At 42.9% G+C, this 27,984-nt stretch overlaps 1 protein-coding gene across 2 annotated transcripts; it reads left to right on the top strand.

Annotated features, from left to right (window-relative positions):
* The first annotated feature begins 62 nt into the window (after positions 1 to 62).
* On the top strand, positions 63 to 27,981 carry TIGAR (TP53 induced glycolysis regulatory phosphatase). Of its 2 annotated transcripts, XM_067695450.1 has the most exons (6): positions 63 to 217; positions 8,662 to 8,699; positions 12,205 to 12,326; positions 21,548 to 21,625; positions 24,937 to 25,047; positions 25,947 to 27,981. In XM_067695450.1, exons 1-6 carry the CDS (start codon positions 186 to 188, stop codon positions 26,373 to 26,375), a joined length of 810 nt encoding a protein of 269 aa, XP_067551551.1. In that variant the 5' UTR covers positions 63 to 185; the 3' UTR covers positions 26,376 to 27,981. The 2 variants fall into 2 exon arrangements, with proteins under 2 accessions (XP_067551551.1, XP_067551552.1); XM_067695451.1 differs by lacking the exon at positions 12,205 to 12,326 and having other exon boundaries at positions 109 to 217.
* The last annotated feature ends 3 nt before the right edge of the window (positions 27,982 to 27,984 follow it).

Below are 27,984 nucleotides of genomic sequence, written 5' to 3' on the forward strand. Positions count from 1 at the left end.
CCCTGATTGGCCGTCCTGGAGTGACGTGACGGCCGCCTCGGCCTATGGCAGCGGAGCCGGTCGGTGGCGGGGTGCGGAAGCTGCGGGGTGCGGCGGGCGCAGTGCCGGTTGGCTTGTGCGGAGTGTGGGTGACGGTTCGGGCGGCGTGCGCGGCCTTTGCTTTGCTCTGTCCCGGCGCCGGCGGGATGACGCGCTTCGCTCTGACAGTGGTCCGGCAGTGAGTATGGCCTGCGCGGGCTGCCCTTTCCCCTCCGTGGAGTGTTGCGGGCTGGGCGGGGGGACTGAAGATCTGCACCCGCCCCGCCCTGCCCGTCCCATTTGCTCCTCCGAGGCTCGGCCTGGCGATTTCTAGGTGTTTCCTGTGAGTTACCCCCTACCGGCCCTCCTGCCCCAGCGAAGCTGAGCGGGAAGCCAGGTGTCAGATGGCAGCGGTCCCGCGTTCGATGGGGACAGGGAGGTCGGGAGGAGTGAGTGTCAAGGGCCCCCGTCTCCGGGTGGCAGCTGAAGCTGAAGAGACAGCCCTGTCGCCGCACCTCCCGGGCCCCGCGTTTGCCCGCGGCCGGTCCTCCAGGGTCTGCAGAGTGACTGGTCCGGGGCCGACGTTTCCGCTCTAGGCTCTGCGACGGCTCCGTCCCTGTCCCCTCGGCCGCCTCGGCCCCCCAGGCTTGTGTCTGAGATTCGCTTCTTCTCCGCAGATCTTCTGTCGCTGGGGGAGAGGGGGCCTCGCCCTGCTCTCAGCCGCCTGCATCGCCCCGAATAAATATGTTTATCATATAACGTTACAGGGAGCTAAATGCTGACAAGTCTTTACGTCTCTTCCTTTTTCCTTCTCGACTCTTCTTGGCCCGGTGTTAATGGGAGGTGGAATTCAGGGAGGTCAGGAGCACAGATTTTTCGAGAAAGATCGACGTAGGTTAGAATCTGGGCTCCAGCTAGGAGCCTTGTAACCTGGGCTTCCTTTCACCGACTTAATCTCTACGACCTCAGTTTCCTGATTTATAAAATGGCGTTAGTGATAGGACCCACTTCACTGGGTTAGTGTGATAATGAAGTGTCAGAAAGGTGAAGCGTATAGCACAGTGGAGGGGGAGAAATATATCTCAGAATTAACTAACTTTTGTTTCTGTAAGGACAGCTCTGATACAGATGCAGGGAGTCCTCCAATTTGTGTGTTAATGGGACCAGCATTCTGAGCGGGTGCTGTGTGTCAGCAGGTAACTAAGGGTTACAGGGTTACAGGGAACTAAGATGCCGTTTTTGACATCGTGAAGCTTGTGGAGAACAGCAATATGGTCTAACCTTGTCAAGCTGACTTTAGCTGCTATCGTCTTTGGTCCTGTTTTTACTTTATAGGAAGATTATCTTGGCAACCATCTGAAGTTGTTCCGTTAGGATTCACAGGATTTTAATGACTGAGCTAGAAATCGAGCTCCTCTCTTTCCGCCCCACCCCTCTCCATTTTTAGAAGGCTTTATGACTGTCGTGTGACCTTCTTAAGGTCATCCAGCTAGTCAGTAGCAGAACAGGAATTAGTGTCTTGATTGCCCTCATTTTCCTCTGAAGTTTCTGGATGCCTTGACACAGTGCCTGGCGTGTAATTGCCACTCAGAAGTCGTAGAAAATCTGGGCAAAACCACCCCTTGAAAAACAAGATGATCCCGATTCAGTTTCTTAATAAACAGTAGTTACATGAGTTCGGATTTTATCCCCTCCCTGCTTCTTAAAAAGGGCTTGATTTTTAAAATGCATTCATCATAGAATTCCTATGAGGAATTAATTTAAAAATAAGTCTTAATAAATTAGTATGTGCCAGGCACTGTCGTAATTAAATTCTGACAACAGTCTGGTGAGGTAAAGACTGGCTTCTCAATTTGCTGGTGAGGAAACAGACACGGAGGGCATGTGACTTGCTTATAGTCACATGACAAGTTGGGGTGGTGGCCTTTAAACCAAGGCAGCAGGTCTGCGGCCCATCCTCTTAACTATATACTATGCCCTTCTGCCTCCAATTTTACAGAGTTGAAACCTAGTGTTTGTAGGTTGCTTAAATATCATCAGCCATTTCAGAGGCTACTTTTTATTTCCTGTGATATAACCATGAAGAGTGATAAGAATAGTTTACTTTGCTCTGTTTTATTCATGGGAAAGTGCAAAGGAAGTGTTGAAATAATTGATAGGGTTAGTTTTCTCCTTCAGAGTTCTCAAAGCTAAAAATGGATGATTCTTTCAGGAAAAGAAACAGTTTCAAACTTGATTGATCACCAGAGTTCAATGTAATGACTCCTACTGGAATCAGCAAGATTGAATCATTGAGCATAATAGTGGGAATTTAACTTGAGTTATCTCTTACCTGACTCTGTCAAACGCTTTGAAACTCAGTGTGTTTAAGAGTTGGATAATTTTTGGATAATGCAAGAAAACTTTTTAAATGCAGTTTCTTTAAGTTCAGGCAAATCCTTTATGAATCTGTGCTGTTACCATCTGTGTGTTGGTCTTCATCATCATACTTGAAAGGGAGAGTTACCAGTTGTATCATTTTTGGAACAGAATACCCCACCTTTCAAACTTCAAGTCTACTAGTCTGATTGAGCTGTAGCGTCTGGTGGCGTTAGAGCAGCATGGTTGAAAACCCCAGTATATGCAGGTCGGCACTGCCATCACCCACACGGCACATCGAAGGCCCTAGTTCCCTTGAAAGGTTCTTTGTAGGAGTTTGCAGTTGGTTGCCTGCAAAACCATCCCATTTCACTTCCGTTTTTAGCTAGCTCTTTAAACATTTTTACAAAGTAAATTTCCTTTACTTTTAACTACTTAAAGATGATGAATCATGGGGCTTCCCTGGTGGCGCAGTGGTTGGGGGTCTGCCTGCCGATGCAGGGGACACGGGTTCGTGCCCCGGTCCGGGAGGATCCTACATGCCGCGGAGCGGCTGGGCCCGTGAGCCATGGCCGCTGAGCCTGCGCGTCCGGAGCCTGTGCTTCGAAAAAAGATGATGAATCAGTGTAGGTACTGACAGCAAAACTGATTGGTTTTTCTTACTCTGCCTCTGTCGGCACTTAGTCTTCATGAATGCTAGTCATTGTTCTGTTTGTTAATAAAGCAGAGGCCAGATGAATATTGGATCATCTGTCAACTTTTATCAAGATGCATGTAATTGTTATGTTACTGTGATATTTGTTTTCTGGGAGTAGGGTTGATTAACTGGGAGAACCTACGCAACTAGGCCTAATCTACATATAGACAAAAATATATCATGAATTGAGTATTTTACATTTTTGCCCCCAGACCATCTGGTGAAACTCTCCATGTTACTAGTGCTTGAAATCTTCTATGTTTTCAAATTATTAATCCATTTTCAAATGAATTAACTGGTGTGGAGGAATTAGGATATAGCTGTATATGCATGATTAAATATCAGGTGAGTACACTCCATTCCTGTGTACACCAAAGCATATCTATTTTGAAAACTTGCCCCAAGTATATACTGACTTCCCATGATTTGTCTCTGCTGCAGCAAACCGAGTCCTGGTCCGTGGAATTTGAATTATTAAAAAGGATGTGATTGGGAAATTAAGCTTTCTATATGATTTCTAGAGAAACGCTATAGAATACAAACCAGAACTAACAAAATAACATGTCTTTTTAAGGGGAGAAGAGCATGATTATCCACAAAATAAATGGTGCATATCTGTGGGCCTTTAAACGGCCGGTCACAGACTTGACTTCCCGGCCGAAGTGCTTGCGTTCTCGCGGAGTCGGGCGTCTGTCCTGGAAGTGAGTCACACTGCAGGTTTTGAGAATCAGTGCTGTTATTCCTGACTCCTTTCAAATACACTCCTCTGACCTTTCCACTCCCCCTGCCTTCCCCGCCACTGCCACAAGCCGAGCTTCGGTTAGGGAAGTAGCTTCATAGTAAACCTATTTTAGCCACCCACTTTCCTCTCCCACTCCCCAAACAAACTAAACAGTGGCTTCAAGCATTTGTACAGACCTCTCGAAAAAGCTGATAAAAGCTGTAAAACTAAATATTTGTGCACATTTTTGGAAAAAAAATTCTCTTTCTAGATTCTTACACTATAATGTTTATAAAGTGATTTGAAAGCAAAAAATGCCCAGTGGAACAGCAGTGATTATTAATAATGCACTAATGTCTGCAGCAGTCTCTACTGACTTATAGCTAAAGGAAATCTTTCATTATATTACAGCTATTTTTTCTCCTTTTGCTGGAATTGGTGAGATGCTGGGGCAGTACTGTTACAAATTATCAAAGTACTGGGATTCTGTTTTTTAATAGTATGACATTTTGATGATATAATGTGTTCTTCTGAATCCGTGATCAAATCAGCTATTGGGATTAAGTTAAAATCTTGAGCTACCTTTTCAGTAAGCACACAGAAAGTTATCGTCTTGGCAAATCATTTGTGTGATTTGTAAAGACCTGGTCCAGCGTAATTATTAAATTTCTTCTCAGCCTTGATTTTAAATTTGTGCAATGAGCAAGAGAGCTTGTGATCCACAGGAAGTGGGCAAAACCTTCTGCGTTTCCCATATAAAAGTAAATATGGGATTGGGGGCCAGGGAGGCGTTATTTGAATTTTGCTGGTAATTGAATTGGTTACAAAGCCATTGTCTAAAGAGGACGTCACTCGTACAGAAGTGAAGTACAGCCCTTTTCTTCTTGGTCTCGGCAAGACTGTGAGGCTGAGACAGACAGGAAGTGGATCCAGTGTTTGGGAACTGTTTTCTGTATGAGAAGCAGTGCCTTCCCCATCACTTCCCTGGATGCTTTGTTCATCTGAACCGCAGAGCTTAATCTCTTTCCTATCCACTTCATACGATTCTGAATGGGTTTTGGAATGCTGCAAGACATCTTTTATTAATACTCACCTCACGAATGATAATACTGGCAAGTGCGCGGCTAGTCGTGCTGTGTAATCTCACTCACTTGTCGTATATTTTTTAAGCCGCTACGTCCACACGTTTAGAAATCAGAACAGTTCTCCTGAGTTTTCTGTCCTCTCCCCCTGCAGGTGACCACAGCCTCTGCGTCCTCCCGGCATCTCTCGTGCAGATGCAAACGTTTACTCTTGTGTCCTGCCTTTCTTGTTCTTTCCTTCTTTCTTTCTTTTTTTAAAAATTATTTTTGGCTCTGTTGGGTCTTCGTTGCAGTGCTCGGGCTTCTCCTTGCGGTGGCTTCTCTTGTTGCAGAGCACGGGCTCTAGGCACGCAGGCTTCAGTAGTTGTGGCACAAGGGCTCAGTAGTTGTGGCTCGCGGGCCCTAGAGCACAGGCTCAGTAGTTGTGGCACACGGGCTTAGTTGCTCCGCGGCATGTGGGATCTTCCCGGACCAGGGCTCGAACCCATGTCCCCTGCATTGGCAGGTGGATTCTTAACCACTGCGCCACCAGGGAAGTCCCTGTCCTGCCTTTCTAAAAAGGTAGCAATCTTTGTGTATTATTCTGTACCTTGCTTTTTCTGCTGAATATGTCTTGGTGATTTTTCCATCTCTTTACGTAAATCACTCTCCCGCAGACAGAGCCGCATCGAATTCCATCAGGTAGATATCCCACTGTTCATTTGTTAAAGTAACGGGTTCCCTGCTAAAGGGAATTTAGGTTATTTACCATCTTTCACTGTTAGAAATATACTGTAGCAAATATTCTTTTAAATCTAGATGAATGCAAGCATTTCCAGTAACAGGGCTGCTGAATCAAAGGGTAAACAGCCTTGTCATTTTGGTGGATATTTCCAGATGACCCTCCATCCAGAGAGCATGTACACTGAGCTTCTGTTATTTCCCAGGATTTTCTCCAGGGACCAGGCATGTTAGGTTGATGCAGCCTCTGGCCGTGCCTTTTAAGGAACTGGGGCCAGGATAGATGCACGACTACAAAAGTTAACTAGCGTAGTACAGAAGGTAACTAACTACAGTAGTGCCGGGAAAAATGGGAGCACAGAGTTGGGGTAGTTAAAGGGGATGGGGCGGTAGGGAACGGTGCTGGAGAGGGAAAGCTACTTCAAGGAGTCATCTGGCTGTGTTGGGTCTTGAAGAATGAGAACACTTTGGCCAGATCCAGTGGTCTCTGTTTTAATAAGACCCCTAGGGGATTCTGAGACACACTCGAGTTTGAGAACCTGTGCTCTAGGTGAGGTTGAAAAACCCCTGTTTTTATAAACGAGGGGCAAGGTATAAACAAGGGGCAGAGACGCGAGTTTGTGATCACGACCAAGGTCTGGTGGCATTCCTTTCTGGATCTGAGTGGATCAGTCCCACGCAAGATATTTTTCTTTTTAAACTACTGCTTCACGTAAAAAACAAAGCAGGAGTGATGAGCCTTCATGGTAATCAGGGAAACACCAATTAAAGTCAAGGTGAGGGAAACTGTTCAGGTTCCGTCTTGGCACAAATTGAAAGCTGTCACATTATAGTGAGGATGTGGAACGCTGCAGAGGGGTCGCGACTGGTATAACCACTTGGCCTTATCGAATAAAGCTGGATGCGCCGTGGCCCCGCAGTTCTAGTGCTAGGCACGGTCCCTAGGCAGGGGTCAACAGACCCCTGAGAGCGAATAGTTCAGGCTTTGCAGGCCGCATGGTCTGTCTGAACTGATCATTTCCACCATTAGAGTGTGAAAACAGTCATAAACAATAAATAAACGTATGGGTATGACTGTATTCCAACAAAACTTGGTTCACGGAAAGACTTGCTTACCAGTCCTTGAGTGGATCTCAGACATGAGCACGCATCAGCATCACTTGGCGGGTTTATTAAAACAGACTGCTGGCCGCCACCTCACAGCTCCTGAGTCAGTGTGTCTGGGGGCAGGTGGGGCCTGAGACACTGCATTTCCAGTGAGTTTCCAGGCAATGCCAGTGATGCAAGTCCAGGGACCATGCTTTTGAGAACCACTGCCCTAGAGAGTCTGCTGTGCTCTGAACAAAGACATTCATGGCAGTGTAGCCTGGAACTGGAAGCAGTCTAAGTGTCTATCACAGTGGACCATGTACTACGTCGTAGTAAATCCTTACAGTGAAGTTTACACAGTAAAAACGAGAATCGAGTGCGGCCACACTCAGCAATGCTGGTGTATCTCCCAAAATGTTGAACAAAAGAAGCAACACAGAAAACCACGTAGAGTAAGAAGCAAGTCACTGTAAAGTTCAACAACAGGCAAACTAATCTATGCTGCACGTGGGCAGGAAAGCGAAGAGGAAGGGTGAGCACCGGAGCGGGCAAAAGTCCTGGCACGGCATCCACTGGGGAGGGAGGACATCGTGGTGGACAGGGACGGGGTCCTGGAGGCCGGCAGTGATCTGTTAACGTGGGTGGTGTTACGTGCCTGCTGGCTTTATCATTATGTTATTTACTATTTGTTTCATAATTTTTAAAAGATTAAAAGTGCATTAAGTCTTGGATATCTATATAGTCTGTCCAAAAATGGCTTATAAATACAGCTACTGAGTGCTTCCTACAGCCAGGCAGTGTCTGGGTGCTTTACCTGTGTTCATCCCATCATCCCGAGAATCTTGTGAGGTTGGGACCGTCTGTTATCCCCATTTGACAGATGAGGAAGCTGAGGCATTGAGCTTAACCCAGCAGGTGAGTGTAGCGCCAAGCAGTCTTGCTCCTGGGCCCGGAAGATGGCAGCGAGGTTTCCCCTCACGGAGTTTCACCTCTCGCCGACCTGAAAGGGTGTGGACGTGGGCTGTGGGGACAGTTGATTCCAGATGAGGCGATAACTCGATCCGAAGAGGCCTGTGGGGTGTTTCCCCCCACCGTTTCCAGTTTTCTGTCCAGTGTGCGCACAGCACACGCCAGCTCCCACCTGCACTCTTGTCTGGTCTGGTCCAGGTGCCCTCACCCTCCCCTTCCCCCTCCAGCCTCAGTCCAGTTGCTTTGGGGCACCACTTCCCCCCGTCGCTCTCTGGGTTGCTTCAGAGTGGGCTGGGTTTGCTTTTGTAATTCCTTGGTGTTGCGAAGTGGAGCAGCTTTGAGCAGCTCCAGGACCGAGGGGGCAGGGCCGGGGTCTGCGGGTCTGCGCTCCGCTCTCCGTCCCTCGCGCCTGTCCGCTCAGCGCAGCGGACGGACGGATGGACCAGCTGTTGTGTTTTGGTCCCGATGCCTGTGGGAGTAGTTTTTTTTTTTTTTTTAACATCTTTATTGGGGTATAATTACTTTACAATGGTGTGTTAGTTTCTGCTTTATAACAAAGTGAATCAGTTATACATATACATATGTTCCCATATCTCTTCCCTCTTGTGTCTCCCTCCCTCCCACCCTCCCTATCCCACCCCTCCAGGCTGTCACAATGTGGGAGTAGTTTTGATCAACATATTTAAGAAGATTATTTAACAAAAATTTTTTATACATACATATACTACTTTTGAAATAGCATTTTCTACCTTTAGTTCGCTTAAGATTGTTGATCTATACATTTGAATTTGGGGCAATTTGAAATTTTTAGCTTATCGATTAGGCACATAGAATAGATGATTGCAGACAGTAGTTTAGAATACATTTTATCTTTACAGGTTAGACTCTGACATATGTACAATATGCTGTCTTTACAAGTATCATTACCTTTCGTTGCTGATTTTTTTTTCCTCATTTCAAAAATAACCTAATTTGGTAATAAAGGCTTTTTTCCCTCCCTGTTTTAGTGGAGAAACAAGACTTAACAAGGAGAAAATCCTTCAAGGTTGGTATGCTCTGACTCTTATTTTAGCTCTCTCTGTTAGTATTAATGTGAAATATGGGTTAATCAGATCCGGTGGGGTAGGGTGGACCGGGGGCCGCTCTGGACTGTGAACTGGGATTACGGAATTAAATCATCATGGTCACAGAAATACGATCAGAGCAGATGGTAACCAAGAGTCTCTTGAGTGAATTAGATGTAAAGAACAGTGCTCCAAGTTGTTCGTGGGCAGCTTCAAAGCTGATTAAGGAGTTATATTGAGTCTAGTTGTCTTAAAATGTATCTGCCAGGATTTTAAATGATTTCATATTTGGAAACAAAAAATTTACTGGCTGGTGTTAATGGTATTTTTCTGCTAAGATACTTATATTATTTTTAGTAGTAACAAAGAAATGGTTTAAAAAGAGAATTCCTGTTCTCACATGGGGTTGTTACTTTATTCTGAATAGACTCTCCTCTGCCCCCTGCCTTGTTCTGTTAATTTGGGTTCAGATCTTTTAATCTCCCTGTGATCCAGCTGGCCTGGCTTTTAAAGAATGTCTTTCAGCTAGACGTGCTGTTTCTCTGCTTGGATTATACAAGCATTTAGTTTTATATTTTTGGGTTAGGGACATCTGGGGTTTGCAGAAGCTGATTTTCATACCCTGTGTGCTTGCCTCCCTCTTCTGGAAATCAGTCTGATAATTAAACGCACCTCTATTTCCCATTGACCTGGGCCCCACCCAGAGCATCCTCTGGGCTCACGTACAGTACCGCCTTGTCTGTGGGCCCTGCTCCTTGGTCTCATTTCATTTGAAGCTGACGGTAAAACATGAATAAAATTTTCACGTTCACACCTGTTTTTTAGGTCTGTTTTGTGTTTTCCTAACTTTGGAAGTTAGATGCTTAGTTCTTTAAGTTATAGCCTCCTTTTTATTTTTTTTAAAACCCTCAAGCCTTATATGTTTCTAAGTACCATTTTTTTGTCACATACCTGCAGTTTTGATTTGTAGTAATCTGGTAAGTATTCAGCACCAAGTGTCTTAAATTTCCGTTATGATTTCTTCATTGACCCATGAGTTATTTAGAACTGTTTTTTAAATTTCCAAATGAATGGGCTTTTTGGTTTTGTTCTTCATCTTTTGTGATTGGCTTCCACTGTAATTGCTTTGTGTTCTGACAATATGGTTTATTTGATAATACGTCTTTGAAATTGGTTAGCATGGTCAGTTTTTATAAACCTACTACTGTGTGTTTGAGAAAAAAATCTGTTTTCTAATTGTTGGGTGTGGAGTTCTGTATCAAATACTTGACCTTGATTTTGTTGTTCAAATCTTCCATACTTTACTAATTTTGTAAATTTACTCATTTGCCTGTATGAGCTAAGCGTCAGTTTATGAGTGAGATATGTTGAATTTCCCGCTGTGATGGCCAGCTCATCCTTTAATACCTGAAGTTCTGTCAACTTGTGCTTTATGTGTTTTGCTTTTATGCAGCTAGAGGCTAATTTATTAGGCACATACAAGTTTTAAAATTGCTCTGTCTTCGTGGTGAATGGGAACGCTGATTGTTTATAGTGATCTTTACAATCCTTACTAAGACTGTTGTCATAAAGTCTGCATGTCTGAGAGTGACATGGCAACTCCGGCTGTTTGGGGTTGGGATTTGCCCGGTATAGATCTTCCTATCCCTTTCCATTCAGGCTTGCTGTGTACTGATGTCCTAAGTGTTACCTTGTAAAGGGTAGGCAGCTGATTCTGATTCTTAAAAAAAAAAAGGAAAAAAAAGAAATATGGTCTTTCTGTTAACTGGTGAGAGTGGTCTGTCCACATTGACTCTGGTTTCTGGTGTGTTTGGACTTTTCCTTTGTGGTTCTTTTCTCCCTTCTTTATCTAGTCCTTTCCTTCTCACTCACCTTTACTTCTTAGGTGCCTGCTTTTCCTTTTCTTCTCTTTATCCAGCCCACTCTTACTTTCCCTCCTGGCCTCAAACTAAGCCATCTCTATCCTTTTGATGGTTGCCTTTATACCTTTACCATTTGTGCCTAACAAGGTGTAAGAGAAATATCATCTCTCCTGAAAAAATACAAAGTGTGTGCTGCTGTTTAGTATCTCGGTCCTGTCCTTTTTTAACCATGCGGTGTAGGCATTATGATTTAATTTGTTACCTGGTGTTTGTTTAGATTGACATCTGTAGTTGCCAGTTTCTCTCCTCACCATTTCTTTTGCGTCTCAGACCTTCATTCCTGAAACATCTTTTTTGAAAAGTCCTCTTGTGCAAATCAATTTGTGGTAAAGATGGTTTCAACTGATTCTATTCCAGACGATACTGTTTTTATTCTCCTCGATCTTTTTTAGTCCAGACAGTTCTAGACTCACAGTTCTCTTGGCTCCTGGGAGCTTTTCATCTGCTGCTTTTTGGCTTCAGAAGTCTTGTCTCATCCAAATGGTGTCCCACCGTGGGTATCTGTCTTTCTCTGTAACTGCTTTTAAAGTCTTTGTGTTTTATTTTGGTATTCTGCAGTTTCTCTTACTAAATCTAGGAAGGTACTTTTTTTTTTTAGTAATTTATCCTTCTTGGTGTACACTGTGTTTCCTTCATCTGTAGTTTTATGTGTTCCCTCACTTCTGTTCTCCATTTTCTCTCTTGTCTTTCTGGAGTTCCCACTGGCTGTGCTCAGGAATCCTCGTCCTTGCTCCATGTCTCTGACACATCTGCGCTTCTCCGTCTCCTCGTGTCTGTGCCAGGGGCCAGCTTCAGCCCTGCCTTTGGGCTCGTGAAGCTTCTCAGCTCAATGAATCTCCTTTTATCCACTGAGGGATGTTTTTTTCCCCTCCTCAGCAATTCTATTTTTCACTGTTAAAAGACCTGTCTGGTTCTTTTGGAAAGCTGTCTGGTTTTTGATCGCTTGTTGTCGCTTATTTTTGTGACTCTGTTTATAGTCTCTGCTGATTTACACGTCTGACGTATTAGTGGTTCCAAATCTGTTACTTGTTGTTTCTGCCAACTCTCATTCATGACAGATTATTTTCCTGTGTGTTGAGTCATTGGCTGACCTGTTACTTGCTCTAAATTAGTAGAAGACTTGTCAGCGTTTATTGAGGATGACTTGCAATACTGAACGTTCCTGAATTCAAACAGTGGAGGTAAAGAAGGAAAACTTTTCTAGGTGATGATCCGACTACCCAAATGCAGCAGCTGAGCTGAAAACGTGAGGTTGGGGCCGCATTAATAAAACACGTGGTGAAGTGATGGGCGATGTGGGGGGAGAGCTCGGGGCAGCCTCCTCATTACCCAGTTCTCACCAGACACACATTCTTCTGGGAGATACAGAAGAGCTTTTCCAGGATCCTAGCTGAATTTTGCTTGCTTTCAGTTCTCTGAAAAGTTATGTGGAAAAGTACCCAAGGAAATCTTTTAATAAAGTATAGATAAATGCTCTGTATATTCTCTTAGGTGTGATTTTTATTGCATCCCATATATATGTATATATAGTTGAATGTGACTCTTCTTTCTCTTAATACCACAGGACAAGGAATAGATGAGCCTCTTTCAGAAACTGGATTTAAACAAGCAGCTGCTGCTGGTATATTTCTTAATAACGTGAAGTTTACTCACGTTTTCTCCAGCGACCTCATGAGGACAAAGCAGGTGAGCTTAGAGTCAAGGTTGAGGCTGACGAGTCAAAAGTCTCAGCAGTCGTGACCTTGAAACATTTGCTGCCAGAGTCCGCAGGGAACTAACTCACACGAGACGTCATCCCCAGCCCTCCTCTCCCTGACAGAACTTACTTCTTTTCCCTTCATTTTACTTCTGTGCTTTGTTTTATTGTGGTAATTTTTAAGTTAGAGTAGCTTGGGGAAAATGTCTAACAAAAGGCCTATAAAAAGGCAAAGAAGGTGTCGTGAGAGAGAGCCAGTGGAAACACCACAGAGACGTCAGATTTTAGAATCCAGATACAGTTTGAAAAACAACTGTGTTACTCTAAAGAAATAAAAGACGTGTGAAATATCTTTGAGGAACAGATTACTATAAAAATGATCCCAGAGGTTTAAGAAAGAACCAAATCAACTTCTAAAAGGTCGGTGGAAGGAGACTTTTGTGGCAACCATGGGGGAATAACAGGGTTGGAATGTAGCCTCCCCCCATAAACACCTAGAAAACAGGACAAAATCTGTGAAGCAACTGTTTTCAGACATTGGACTCCAGGCAGCGTGGGCTGCGATCCCCGAATGAAGTGAAACAAAACAGGTGAGCCCTTGATCGTCCTGGTTTTCCAGCTGAAGCAATTCCCAGACTCTGGCAGAAGAAGCCAAATAGAGAACAGTGGTCTCAGTGATTGAGGGGACAGAGCTTGGAATTTGGGGAGTTTAAGTAAGTAAAATTTGTGGGGAAGAGTGCTGGAGAGAGAGCTGCACAGAGAAAACTCTATAGACATGTGTAGGGATCCCCGTGATTCTTTGTTGGACGGTTGGTTAATCTGCACACGTGTGGCTGAAACTGCACGAGGGCAGAAAACACGGCTTCGGGCGGGAGGGCAAAGGTCCCTGGCGGGTGACGGTCATCCACTCAGTTCCTGGGGCTCACACAGGGTGCGGAGTCAGAATTCCCACCAGCGCAAGGGGAGGCTTTGCTGGATACAGAGAGCATATTACACCTTAATAGTGAGGCTAAACTGTCCTCAGAGGAGCATGAGGTGAGAAGTAGGAGACAGCAGAACCAAATTTCATCTTCTACAGGTGAAAAATGCAGTATTCTGAAATGAAAATTTCATAGGGTGGGATTAACTGTAGGTTACACTGTAGAAGAAGACGTCAGTGAACATGAAGACGTGGAAACTGAACATTCCAAAATTAACTGTGGAAAGAAAAAAGACTAAGAAGGGAAAGTGAAGAGTCTCAGTGACGTGGAGGACAGTATCAAGCAGTGCAATATACGTGTAGTTGAAGTCTCAGAAGGGAAGTGGGGAGAAGGACGAGGGTGAGTATGAAAGTAAAAAGACAGATTTTGAAGAAATAATGACTCAAAAATCTCCAAATACATACCCAGTGAAAATACTTTCAAAAATTAAGGCAAAATAAAGACTTTTTCTTTCAGGCACAAGTTGAGGGACCCACACTTATATGGTCAGTTGTTTTCGTTTAGTCTTTTTGGTCAGTTGGCTTTTGACACAGGTGCCAAGGTAATTCCGTGGTTGAAACGATGGTCTTTTCTTTTTTTTTTTTTTTTTTTTTTTTTTTTTGGTCTTTTCAATAAAGGGTGTTGAAACAGTGGACCATCCAAGCAGGAAAGCATGACATGTGACTCTTACCTCACACAGTCCACAAAAACTAACTTGCAGGTGTTCGTAGAACAAATCTAAAAGCTAAATCTATGAAAATTCTATAAGGAAACTGGGAAGATCTTTATAAAGGCATCTTGGGACAAAGTATAAACAAGACACAGATTGGGAGAAAATTGTAAACGTGTGTTACATGTATGTAATATATGTGTATATATCTGACACATATGTCAATATATATCTCTTAGCTGTATAAATATGTAAGATTCTTCCAACTCAGTAATTAGACAAATAGGCAAAAGGTTTGAATTTGACCGGGCACTTTACAAAGTGAGATACGGGGAAAGCCAGTAAACAGATGAGAAGGTGCTCAGCATAACTGATCGCGACAGAAACGCACATTAAAACCACAGCAAGATACCGTTACACAACGTGTGCGTGGCTAAAATTAGAAAGATAAAGGATGTGGAGCAGCTGGAACTCAAGGCGTTGCTGGTGAGAATGTAAAACGGAACGCCTGCTTTGGAAAACGGCTTGAAAGTTGAACACACACTAACTGTGATCCAGCAGTTTCAATCCCAGAAGTCTATCCCAGAGAAGTAAGAACATATGTCCACACAAAGACCTGTACACAACTGTTTAATGGAAACTTTATTTGTGATGGGCAGAGAGTGGAAACGACCAGTGTGTTGATCAGTAGGTGAATGGATAAAATGAACATGGTATATTCATACAGTGGAATACACCTCATCAGCAGCACAGAGGAGTCCCCAGAACAGTATCTGAGCAAAAGAAGGCAGATGTGGAAGAGTGCAGACTGTGTGATTCCATTTACATGAGACTCTAGAACACATAAAGCAGGTAGTGCGGGCCGGGGGTCAGGAGTGGGAGGCATTGGCTGGCAAGGGCACGAAGGAATCATTTCGGCTGATAGACTTCTTCTCTGTCTTGATTTTGGCGGTACTTAGCTCTGTCACAGCTCGGTGACCTGTACACTTGAAATATACTTCAATAAAATTTACTTAAAATATGGAAAAAGTTTATCCAAAAATGAAAACCTCAGTGGCTGTACTAAATTATAGACTAGATGTAGCTGAAATGGTCATTTGCTTATAGATAAATGTAAGATAGCAACTGAAGTGTAGCGCAGTGTGATAAAATAGATTAAAAATAAGACTAAGACAGAAGGATGTGATGAGAAGGTCTGTCGTCTTTCGAGAGGAAGTATCAGAGAGAATGGGAAAGAGGCAATATTCGAAGAGGTCACAGTTAATAAACTACAGAATTATTGAAAGATAGCAAAATATCCGATCCAGAAAGTATAAACAAATCCCGGTCAGAATTAAAGAAAGAAACCCACACATCTACACTTACAGCAATATTGCAAAACTCCAAAGACTATGAAGGAAAAAACATTATCCATTAAAGACCAGTATTAGACCATCAACAAATGTGTCAATATCAACAATAATTTGATGTGCTGAGAGAGAATAAAGATTAATCTAGAGTTTTATACCAGCAAAACATTTTCTAGAGAATAGGTGAAGACATTTCAGACAAACAAGCTAGAAAGAAACTTTCAGAGGATAATTGAAGAAGGAAAGAAATTCCAGAAGAGATGTCTGAGATTCAGAAAAGAATAGTGAGCAAAAGAAATTGTTACAGGTATAGGTAAATATAAACAAATATTGACGATGTAAAACAGTGTCTGATTTTTGGAAGGGAGTTAAAAAACAAGGCAGACTATGGACTTTAATGATTTCTACCGTTTTGCAAATACAGTGTCTCTTGTCAGAGTAACCAGGTACACAATGAGAGAAGGAAACATGAACAAAAATGAGCAAAAGCAGCAGAAAGAGCCACAGGAGTTATCTGGTATCTGGAGTTATCAGATGTAGCCTTTAAAATAATCATTGAATGCACAGATAAAAATGACATGGAGAATTTCAGCAGAGAACTGGAAATTATAAAACAAGAACCAAATGCAAATTCTAGAACTGAAAAGATAACTGAAATTAATATTCAATGGATGGGTTTAAAACCAATTTAGACACACCTGAATGGAGAACTAATGAACTAGAACCTTTTTCTGTAAAGGGCTAGTTAGTTAAATTTTTAAGTTTTGTGGGTTGTATGGTCTGTGTCACAATTGTGAACTCTGCCGTTGTACTGTGAAAGCAGCCGTAAATGATACATAAATGGCTGAGTTCTAATAAAATGTTATTTATGAACAAGCCATTTATTTATTTATTTATTTATTTATTTATTTATTTATTTATTTATTTATTTATTTATTGGCTGCGTTGGGTCTTTGTTGCTGCACCCTGGTTTTCTTTAGTTGTGGTGAGCGGGGGCTACTCTTGTTGCGGACCACGGGCTCTAGGCACACAGGCTTCCGTAGTTGTGGCACACGGCCTCAATAGTTGTGGCTCGCGGGCTCTAGAGCTCAGGCTCAGTAGTTGCGGCACATGGGCTTAGTTGGTCCGCGGCATGTGGGATCTTCCTGGACCAGGGATTGAGCCTGTGTCCCCTGCATTGGCAGGCGGATTCTTAACCACTGTGCCACCCAGGAAGTCCTACCACATCTTCTTTATCCATTCATTTATCAGTGGACACTTCGGTTGTTTCCATATCTTGGCTATTGCAAATAATGCTGCAATGAACATAAGGGTATATATAGCTTTTCAAATTAGTGTTTTTGTGTTCTTTGGATAAATATTCAGAAGTGGGGGAGTTCCTTGGTGGCCTAGTGGTTAGGATTCCGGGCTTTCACTGCCATGGCCCAGGTTCAATCCCTGGTCAGGGAACTGAGAATCCTGCAAACCACATGTCACGACCAAAAAAAAAACAAAAACAAAAACTCAGAAGTGGAATAGCTGGGTGATATGGTAGTTTTATTCTTAATTTTTTGAGGACTCTCCATACTGTTTTCCATAGTGGCTACACCAATTTACAGTCCAACAGTGCACAAGTGTTCCTTTTTCTCTCCAGGGTTTCTTATCTCTTGTCTTTGTGATGATAGCCATTCCAGCAGGTGTGAGGTGATAGCTCATGTAGTTTTAATTTGCATTTCCGCAATAGTGATGTTGAACATCTTTTCATGTACTTATTGGCCATCTGTGTGTCTTTGGAAAATGTCTAATCAGATGCCCTCCCATTTTTTAACGGGCTTGTTTGGGTTTCTGTTGTAGTTGACTGATGTGCATTCTTTATACAGTTGGCCCTTGAACAATGTGTGGCTTAGGGGCCCCCACCCTCCTTGCAGTCAAAAATCTGCATATAACTTTGCAGTTAGCCCTTTGTATCCACAGTTCCACATCTGAGGATCGTGTAGTACTGTAGTATGTATTTTTAAAAATCCATGGATACATGGACCTGTGCAGTTCAAACCCATAGTCAAGGATCAACTGTATATTTTGGATATTAATCCCTTAGATATATGATTTGCAGTTATCTTCTGTCATTCAATAGGTTGCTTTCTCATTTTGATGATGGTTTCCTCTGCTATGCAGAAGCTTTTTAGCTTAATGTAGTCCCACTTGTTTATTTTTGCTCCCTTGTCTTTAGAGTCAGATCTACAAAAACATTGCAAATACTAATGCCAGTGAAGTTACTACTGCCTGTGTTTTCTTCTAGGACCTTTATGGTTTCAGACCTTACATTCAAGTCTTTAATCCATTTGGGGTTAACTTTTGTGTAGGGTGTAAGATAGTAGTGTAGTCTCTTCTTTTGCATGTAGCCGCTTGGTTTTCCCAACACCATTTGCTGAAGAGACTGTCCTTCCTCCATTGTATGTTCTTTGCTCCTTTGTTGTAAATTAATTGTCCATATATACGTGGGTTTATTTTTGGGCTGTCTGTTCTATTCCATTTATCTATGTGTCTGTTTTTATGACAGTACCATACTGTTTTGATTACTGTAGCTTTATAGTATAGTTTGAAATCAGGGAGCATGATTCCTCTAGCTTTGTTCTTTCTTAGGATTGCTTTGGCTATTTGGGATCTTATGAGATTCTGTACAAATTTTAGAATCATTTGTTCTAGTTCTGTGAAATATTGCCACTGGAATTTTGATAGGGATTGCATCAAATCTAGATTGCTTTGGGTAGTATGGACATTTTAACAATATTAGTTCTTCCAGTCCATGAACACAGAATATCTTTCCATTTATTTGTATCTTCAGTTTTTTTCATCAGTGTCATAGTGTTCAGTGTACAGGTTTCACCTCCATGGTTAAATTTATTCCTAGGTATTTTATTCTTGTTGATGCAGCTGTAAATGGGACTATTTTCTTAATTTCTCTTTCTTTCCTAAATGCTGTGACTAGGACTTCCAAAACTATATTGAGTAAAAGTGTGATGGTGGGCATCCTTGTCTTGTTCCTGATCTTAGAGGAAAAGCTTTCAGCTTTTCACCATTGAGTATGATGCTAGCTGTGGCCTTGTCATATATAGCCTTTATTATGTTGAGGTATGTTCCCTCTATACCCACTTGGTTGAGAGTTTTTTTTTTTTAAATCATAAATGGGTGTTGAATTTTGTCAAATCCTTTTTCTGCATCTATTGAAATGATCATGTGATTTTTATCCTTCAGTTAATGTGGTGTACCATGTTAGTTGCTTGCATATGTTGAACCATCCTTGCATCCCTGGAATAAATCCCACTTGATCATGGTTTATGGTCCTTTTAATGTATTGTTGGATTCGGTTTGCTGATATCTTGTTGAGGATTTTTGCATCTTATGTTCATCAGGGATACTGGCCATAGTTCTTTCTGTGATGTCCTTGCCTGGTTTTGGTGTCAGGGGTAATTCTGGGTTTATAAAATGTGTTTGGAAGATCTCCCTCCTCTTCAGTTTTGGGGAAGATTTCAAGAAGGTTAGGTATTAAATCTTTGAATGTTTTGTAGCGTTCCAGGTGGTTAGTGAAGCCATCTGGTCCTGGGCTTTTTTTTGTTGGAAGATTTTAGATTACTGATTCAGTCTCCTTACTAGTAATCAGTCTATTCATATATTTTATTTCTTCATGATTTAGTCTTAAAATCATTGAAATTTCTAGGAATTTATCCATTTCTTCTAGGTTGTTCAATCTGTTGGCATATAATTGTTTGTAGTAGTCTCTTACAGTCCTTCGTATTTCTGTGTTATCAGTTGGAACCTCTCCTCTTTCATCTCTGATTTTATTTATTTGGGTCCTCTCTTTTTTCTTGGTTAGTCTAGCTATAGGTTTGTCGATTTTGTTTATCTTCTCAAAGAACCAGCCCTTATTTTCCTTGATATTTTTCCTATTATTTTTGGTCTCTATTTTATTTATTTCCACTCTGATCTCTATTATTTCCTTTTGTCTATTAACTTTGGGCTTTGTTCTTTTTTTTTCCTAGTTCCTTTAGGTGTAAAGTTAGATCATTTGGGGTTTTTCTTATTTCATAAGGTAGACCTGTATTGCTGTGAACTTCTGTCAGAACTGTTTTTTGCCGCATCCCATAGATTTTGGTATGTCGTATTTCTGTTTTCATTTGTCTCTAGGTATTTTTTGATTTCTCCTTTGATTTCTTCGATGATCCATTGGTTGTTCAGTAGCATGTTGTTTCACCTCCACATTTTTGTGGTTTTTCCTGGGTTTTTTTCCCTTGTGCTTGATTTCTAGTTTCATACAGTTGTGGTCAGAGAAGGTGCTTGTTATGATTTCAGTATTCCTGAATGTATTGAGACTTGTTTTGTGACCTAATGTGTGATCTGTCCTGGAGAATGTTCCATGTGCATTTAAGAATATTTTGCTGCTTTTGGATGGAGTGTTCTGTTTTTATCTATTAAATCCATTATTTAAGACTGATGTTACTTACTGATTTTCTCTCTGGATGACCTACCTATTTGTGTAAGTGGGGTGCTAAAGTCCCCTACTATTATTGTATTGCTCTCAGTTTCTCTCTTTAAGTCCATTAATATTTGCTTTAATCTTGGTGCTCCTCTGTTGGGTGCATATACATTTATAAAATTATATCTTCTTGCTAGATTGACCCCTTTATCATGTCATGCTCTCTTTGTCTTTTATTACAGTCTTTGTTTTAAAGTCTACTTTGTCTGATATGAGTGTAGCCACTCCAGCTTTCTTTTCATTCCTGTTTGCATGGAATATCTTTTCCCATCTTTTTGCAGTCTGTGTGTGTCCTTTGTTCTGAAGTGAGTCACTTGTAGGCAGCCCATAAATGGCTCTTTTTTTAATCTGTTCAGCCACTCTGTATCTTTGATTGGCATATTTAGTTGAGTTACCTTTCAAGTAATTATTGAGAGGTATGTACTTATTGCCATTTTGTTCATTGTTTTCTGGCTATTTCTGTAGTTTCTCTCTGCTCCTTTCTTCTCTTTCTCTCTTCCTTTGTGGTTTGGTGGTTTTCTTTAACGTTATGTTTAGATTCCTTTTTCATTTTCTTTTGTGTATTTAGTGTAAATTTTTTCTTTGTGGTTACTGTGAGGTTCACATATGACATCCTATATAAGTAGTAGCCTGTTTTAAGTTGGTAGCAACTTAAATTTGAACACATTCCAAAACTAGCTTTTTACTCCTCCCTGCCATGTTTTGTACCTTTTATGACACATTTTACATCTTCTTATTTTATGCGTCCCTTAGCTAATTATTGTAACTTTACTGCTTTTGTCTTTCATCTTCATCAAGTGATTGATCTACTGCCTTTATTATATATTTACCTTTTCCAGTGAGATTTTTGCTTTCATATGTTTTCTTATTATTAATTAGTGCCATTTCTTTTCAGCTTAAAGAAGTCCCCTTAATATTTCTTTTTTTAAAAAAAATAAATAAATTTAATTATTTATTTATTTTTGGCTGTGTTGGGTCTTTGCTGCTGTGGGCGGCCTTTCTCTAGTTGAGGCGAGCGGGGGCTACTCTTCGTTGTGGTGCACGGGCTTCTCATTGCGGTGGCTTCTCTTGTTGCAGAGCACGGGCTCTAGGCGCGTGGGCTCAGTAGTCATGGCTCGCAGGCTCTAGAATGTAGGCTCAGTAGTTGTGGCGCACGGGCTCAGCTGCTCCGGGGCATGTGGGATCTTCCTGGACCAGGGCTCAAACCCATGTCCCCTGCATTGGCAGGTGGATTCTTAACCACTGGACCACCAGGGCATTCCCCCGTTAATATTTCTTTCTTTCTAGGGTTGGTTTAGTGGTGATGAACTCCTTTAGCTTTTGTTTCTGGGAAACTCTTGATCTCTTCTTAAATTCTGAATAACCTTGCTGGGTAGAGAAAAGCTTCTTAGTTGGAATTCTCAGCACTTTGAATATGTTACGCCACTCCCTTCTGGCCTGTAAGGTTTCTACTGGAAAATCTGCTGTTAGCCTTATGGGGTTTTCCTTGTCCTTGGGAGGAGGTGAGTTCAGTGACCTCCTATGCTACCATCCTGAACACTCCCAGAATGATATTTTTTTTGGCTGCGTGTGCAGCTTGTGGGATCTCAGTTCCCCGACCAGGGATCGAACCCAGGCCCCCTGCAGTGGAAGTGCAGAGTCCTAACCACTGGACCACCAGAGAATTCCCCAAGAATGATTATTTTTATGAGAAAAGAGATAGTTGTCTTTTGATTTGCAGACCGTGCATGGAATTTTGGAGAAGAGCAAATTTTGCAAAGATATGACAGTAAAGTATGATTCAAGACTTCGAGAAAGGGTAAGTAACTTACATATTGTTCTTTTACCATAAATTATCAATAAACCAACTCAGTTTATCCCATGGCTAGAAATTAAATGCCTACCTGCTAGGGATGTGATATCAGCTATTACACGAAGAATCTACTGTGTGGCAGTACTGTTACTTACTCTCATAAATAGTGTCTTTTTTGATCATTAAAATCATAGGAAAGAGGCATCTTAAATTATAAAAGCAAGGCATACTTGTGAGAACTTAGTACAGAAGAGTTTAAAGTTAAAGGTGAAAAGTTCTCTTCCCAGTCTCCTAATCCTACCCCATAATTATAAGCATGAATAGACTTCTTTATGCCAACTTTATATACTTTACCAGAAATGAATCTTCCTGAAACGGTGATTTAGCTAAAAGACGGCAATTTCAGATCTGAGATTTGGCCCCAAGTCTCCTCCTCGAGCAGTGTTTTTAGTGCACTCTATAATACTAACGTGTAAGCTGGTTGCTGTCCTGCCAGCCCTGTGATTTCCTCTACCCCTGGAGGGAAATGTAACAGAATGGCCAGGGCATCTTCAAAGAACTGCTTTTCATAACTTGCGTGTGTTCACTGTTATAGTTCAGCATATAGGCTAGAGCTCCAGCATAAACTGTCCCTGGAAAGGCTCACTGTGTGCCCAGGAGCCAGTGCTCGAACGTTGTTAAAGAAAAACGTCCTGGGAGCTCCCTGGCGGTCAAGTGGTTAGGACTCCACACTTTCACCACGGAGGGCGCGGGTGCAATCCCTGGTCGGGGAGCTAAGATCCCGCAAGCCGCGCTTTGTAGCCAAAAAAATAAAACAAAGCGCGACCAAAACAAAACGAAAACTACACCTATCCCCAAAACTAAATCTGAATAGATTAAAAGAAGAAAATGTCCCGAGTTTAGTGGAACGCTGCCCAGGGCCCGCCATCACGTGAAGGAGAAAGCGCTGTCATCGGCTGGGCCGTCCCTTCTCCATCCGTGCTCTCTCCTGAGTAACTTCATCCTCTGCAGTGATTTCAGTCCATGGCTCTTCCCTGAGCTGCACACACACACCGAGCCGCCTGTGGCTCAGCTGCCCCGCGGCCGCATCCGGCCAGTGGAATGCGCCCCCCCCTCCACGTGGCCCTGCTTCACGCAGTGGCTGAAACCCTCCTGCCGGCTCTTCACCGTCTCTCGCACTGCGCATCCTGTCCTCGTCTCGTCCGCTCAGCCTCTGAGAAGTTCCTGAATGCTTCATGTCTCTGCGAGCCCCCCGCTGCCCTCCTGCTCGGCATCCTGGCGCCTGGGTCACAGCGAGCCCCCCGCCGCCCTCCTGCTGCCGCGCGGCGTCCTGTCGCCTGGGGCGCTGGGACAGCGGGTCTCCTGCTTTCCCAGTCTGATCTGCACGCTGCAGCCAGGGTAATCTTGGCAGAATTTGGTTGCCACACCCCTGTATAAACGGGTTCACTGCTTCTCTTCTACCCTCAGGAGTTGTCATAACTCTGACCCGGCTCTTGGGAGCTGCGGGGTCTGATCTGTTGCCTCCTGCCCCTTGCCGGGTGCTCGGTGCCTGGGTTTAGCGGTCACATGAGTGGGCATTGGCGCTGCGCTCACCACATCCCACCACTGTTCCAAGAGCTGCGGGTTTGTTGATCTTCACAAGAACCCCGGTGCCGGGAAGATGTAAAAACCTCATTTCTTAACCCCCGTTTTACAGAAGCAGAAACCGAGGCACATGGAGGTCAAGTCCAGGCCCAGGGTCCCAGAGCTCATTCGTGGCAGAGTTCAGATTCACACTGAGGCCTCTGGGCCTGGAGTCCGTGCTCTGGGCCGCTGGTCACTCGCTTCTCAGCCTCTTCCCAGAATCTCCCGAACACCCTGTGCTCAGTGAACCTCTGCATCTGTCCTCCATTCTCCCTGGAATGCTTGCTCCCAGGCCTGACCAGCTTCCACTCGCCAGAGACTATGGCCCTCGGTGGTTTCCCGAGTCCAGATTAGACATCCCTGCCGTATCTGTCAGTCTCTCTCCATCTCGGCACTTTTCCACTTGCAGTTACTTGGTATCCCCACCACCCTGCGGTCTCAGCAAGGGTGGGAGCTGTGCAGCCGCCTGTCCTCTCCTCCTAACTGCCCCAGCAAAGCGTTTGGAGTATTCAACAAAGGATACTTCCATTCCTGTGAAAACAAAGCAACTGATGGCTTTTAGTGGCCCTCTTTGTAATAGTTCTCCAGATATAATTAAGAGTGTAAGAAATTGGGCTTGAAGATGGGAAGAGCAGCTGGTAAAGTGTGCATGTATTCTTATTAAAAAGTAATATTTCACTATTGGATTTCTTATCTGATGGTGGTGTTAGAATCTGTTGGCATCATCAGTGCAAACCCTAAGTGACGATTTGTCTCTTTCAATATTTTCTTATGCAAGTAATCCATTGTCATTGTAGCGAATTAAAACTAAGAACACTTTAGAAAAAAATACAATTAAAATTTCTCCCACACAACAAACACTGAATATTTTGGTATGTGTGCTCCTGACTTTTTCCTTCTTGTCTGTTTTTATCTGTCTGTTTGTGTATATGTTTTTCGAAATGAAATCCTACTCTGTGCATTGTTTTTTAACTGGCTTGTCTCACGTACTGTGTTTTTCAGTGCCCATAAATGCACATCAATATGATCACATAATTAATGACTCTGTACTCTTAAGATATTGCTATTGCGTCATGTGTGTGACCAAGCTACTACTGACCTAGTTTAGGACATCTAGGCTGTGACTAGATTTTCCACTGATGTAAATAATGTTAAAATATAAACATCTTTGTAGTTGATCCTTCACACACATATCTCATACATTTCCTAGAAACGGAATTGCTGAGTGTGTACTTTTTAAAAAGACTTTTGTATGTCTTGCTACATTTCCTTCCAGAAAATCTGTGCCAATTCATACTCGCATGAATGATCTAGGAGAGAGTTTTTCCCACATCAACACTGGCTGTTAGTGATCTCTGTGGTCTTCTGATTTAATAACTTACGAAAGGTGTCATTTTAGTTTTCACTCTCTGGATTCCTAGTGAGGTAGATTTCCCATGTTTATTGGCCATTTGCATTTCCTTTGTGACTTGCGTGTCCTTTGCTGAGACTCAATTTTTATGAATCTAAAAAGCGAATGAGCTTTGAAGTCACATGGATCTGGGTTTGCATTTTCTCCGAGGAGACAGGCTAAAGTAAGCCAAAGAAATCTAAGCTCATCCCCAGAATGATTGTTCTGAATTTGCCATAAACATGTACTTAGTTGTTGTATTGCAGATTCCTTTGAGGCCTTTTTGTCTGTTGGATCATTGCAGAAATATGGGGTTGCAGAAGGCTCACCGCTGAGTGAGCTAAGGGCCATGGCCAAAGCAGCTGGGCAGGAGTGCCCTGGGTTCACACCGCCCGGAGGAGAGACCTTGGACCAGGTACGTAGCCCTGGGGCAAGTCGCCGCGTCCATGAGCGTGCCGACGCCAAAGTAGCTGCAATCTTGACTCGTCGCGTAAGCAAGATGTTTCTGAATTGTAGCTAAGCAGTTTGGAAGTTGTTTGGTTCACAAAACAACTCTGCATCATACCATTTTTTCCCCTTCTAAGCTGTCCTGTCTTTCTCGTTTATTAAGTCATTACCGATAATGGATTTGAGGAAATGGGTTATTAGATGGGTCTGTTAAGAAAACTCCTTGAAAAGGGAGCAGAGTAGCCTTCGCAGTGGCAGTGGAGTCGGTGAAGCAGGCATGGTGCCGGTCAGCGGGATGGTGGGCAAAACCCAGCAACTTGGGTGGCAGACCAGCAGGCCTCTCCTGCGCCTGCAGCTCTGAGTGACATTGTAGCCCTGCTTGCGTCGCTCTGGAGTGTTCTGCTTTTGATTGTGTTATTGGTGATTCCCCCCCCCACCATTTTTAATTTTCATAAATTTCTTGTAAAGACTTTGTATCAGTTTAGTGAGGGAAGGCTTCTTATCCTCCTTGTTCTAATTGAACGGAAGTGCCCGAGGCAGCTTCCTAGGTATTCCTAGTTTCCCGCTATTTTATGGGCTTCTGTTTGCGTGTAGATTTCCCCAGCTAGACTCCGAGTGCTTTGAAGTCAGGAATTAGTCATTGTATCTTACTCACCTTTGTCCCCAAAATGCTTTCATGGGTCCAGAAATAAGGTGGGCGCTTACTTACCAGTGTCTGTGGAAGTACTGGTTGAATGAATAGAAACACAGCGTTTCATCTGCTTCTGTAGTCACGGACGCTGACGTGTAGAAAAACTCAGTTCCGTTTACGTCTTAAAACAGTCATTAATGTCACTTTATTTCACCTTTTTTTTTCTTTCCTTGTAGGTGAAGATGCGTGGAAAAGACTTCTTTGAATTTCTTTGTCAGCTGATCCTGAAAGAAGCAGGTCAGAATGAACAGTTTTCCCAAGAAGCCCCGAGCGACTGTCTGGAAAGTTCTTTGGCAGAGATATTTCCTTTAGGGAAAAACTGTACCTCCACGTTTAATTCGGACAGCGGCGCTCCAGGGTTAGTGGCCAGTGTCTTAGTTGTGAGTCACGGCGCCTACATGAGAAGCCTGTTGGATTATTTCCTGACCGACCTTAAGTGTTCCTTCCCGGTGACCCTGAGCAGGTCCGAACTCACATCAGTCAGCCCCAATACAGGGATGAGTGTCTTTATCATAAACTGTGAGAAAGGAGAAGTGAAACCAACCACGCAGTGTGTGTGTGTGAACCTCCAGGGCCACCTGACCGGGGTGACCAAAGTTCACTAAATTTAAATCTGCATCGAAAGCTAACAAATGTGAACCTCTGAGGGGGGCCTTTGACGTTATTTCCACTCTCTGCTAATGCAGGCTTGGGAACAGTTAAAAAGCTGTCCGTTAGAGCAGGTCATAAAGCTCGGGTGGAATCAGAGCCACATGAAACACTAATGGAAAACCATTGAGAATTGACTTCTTCTTTGTGAGTACGGTTGGAATTTTCCAGGGTAATCTTACCGCCCTGCAGTGACATCTCTGGATTGTAAATGGATGAAGGAACTCAGTATTGCAAACTGGGGGAGTAATAATCCTGTTACTGTGGTTTTTTTGCTTCATTAATGTCCTGGTTTTTTTGGTATTTTTCTTTAATGTCTGAAAAATCTGGCATGTTTTATTGGCTCTTGGTAAGACACTGTATGTTTTCTTTTTTACTGTCTCATCCAGTCCTAGGAAGAGGGAACTATTTGTAATTTCCACTCCATATTTATGTGAAAATATGTTATATTCAAAAAGTCCTTTAAAGGAGAAATGCTTGCCGTCATAGTTCATGTAAAAGCAAACGACACTAAATGATTAATACAGAAATCAGCTGTTGGAATTGTTTACTCTGGAGGGTTTGAGATGCAGATGAATGCGGATTGTGGTTGCAGAACAGTCTCGTGAGGAAGAAGCATCATCTGATTACAAAATTTTTAAAGAAGGAATCTGAGCGGAGGAAGAGGAAAGAGCAGATCTTTCTTATCTAAGCTGTAGGCTGAGGAATTTAGTTTGAAGGTGGCACTAAAGAAAGTAAACGGTTGCTTCACAGTAGCCCCAGAATAAAAGAGGGGCTTCACTGAAAAGAACCGTGGTTTTTTTTGTGGAAGGTACAGATGAGGTTTCCTCTCTTTTCCACCAGATGGCACTGGAGAAAAGGGAGTTTGGTTACCTGAATTCTGTACAAAAGATGGCTCGCTCTGAGGCCCTCATGTAAATGGAGAACGTGTTTTCCATGCAGTTTGCTTTTAAATGATCATGTTGATGAATGCTGTGAGTCTCAGCTCACAGAGGGTAGGACTGAGGCTGTCAGTTAAGGCTAAAATCACGTGTAGTCATATTTCAAGTTCAGGATCCTGCTGTCCTTAGTGTGTCCAGCGCTGCCAGTGCTCGTGCCAGTGCTGGAGCAGAGCATGTGGCTGAGCGCAGAGGAAGTTCACTGCAGACGAAAAGTTGGAAAGTAACCAAAAAGGACAGATAATAAACGTCCACATCCCTGCCATCCAGAAGTAATATTCCCCCCCGCTTTTTTTAAAAAAAGAAATAACACATTGCGATGTAAGCCAAGTTCCTTTAAGCAGCTGTTGCTGTCCTGTTCCCTCCTGTTCTCTACAGAGACAGCCAGCACCGTGAGTCCATATACCCATCCGTCCTTCACGTGGCCACCTAGTGTCATAAGGGTACAATGGTATTGTTCTGGTGTTTCTGGTCTTGATTCAAAATATCAAGCTGTCTGTATTCTGTATTCTCACTTATTACATATATCTTGGGACTCTATATTGGTATGTGTAGATAGATCTGGTTACTTGTAACCACTGTATCGTACAGAATAAAGGTAGTACCTTTTATTTCTTTATTCTCATAT

The sequence above is a fragment of the Pseudorca crassidens genome, chromosome 11 (assembly GCF_039906515.1).
Source record: "Pseudorca crassidens isolate mPseCra1 chromosome 11, mPseCra1.hap1, whole genome shotgun sequence".
Classification (NCBI taxonomy): domain Eukaryota; kingdom Metazoa; phylum Chordata; class Mammalia; order Artiodactyla; family Delphinidae; genus Pseudorca; species Pseudorca crassidens.

Bases quoted from the DNA above. Each gene is read 5' to 3' on its own strand.
- TIGAR (XM_067695450.1), top strand. From the start codon at position 186: ATGACGCGCTTCGCTCTGACAGTGGTCCGGCA. The intron at 21,626-24,936 runs GTAAGTAACTTA...GGATCATTGCAG, and splicing joins ATTCAAGACTTCGAGAAAGG to AAATATGGGGTTGCAGAAGG. The intron at 25,048-25,946 runs GTACGTAGCCCT...CTTTCCTTGTAG, and splicing joins GAGGAGAGACCTTGGACCAG to GTGAAGATGCGTGGAAAAGA.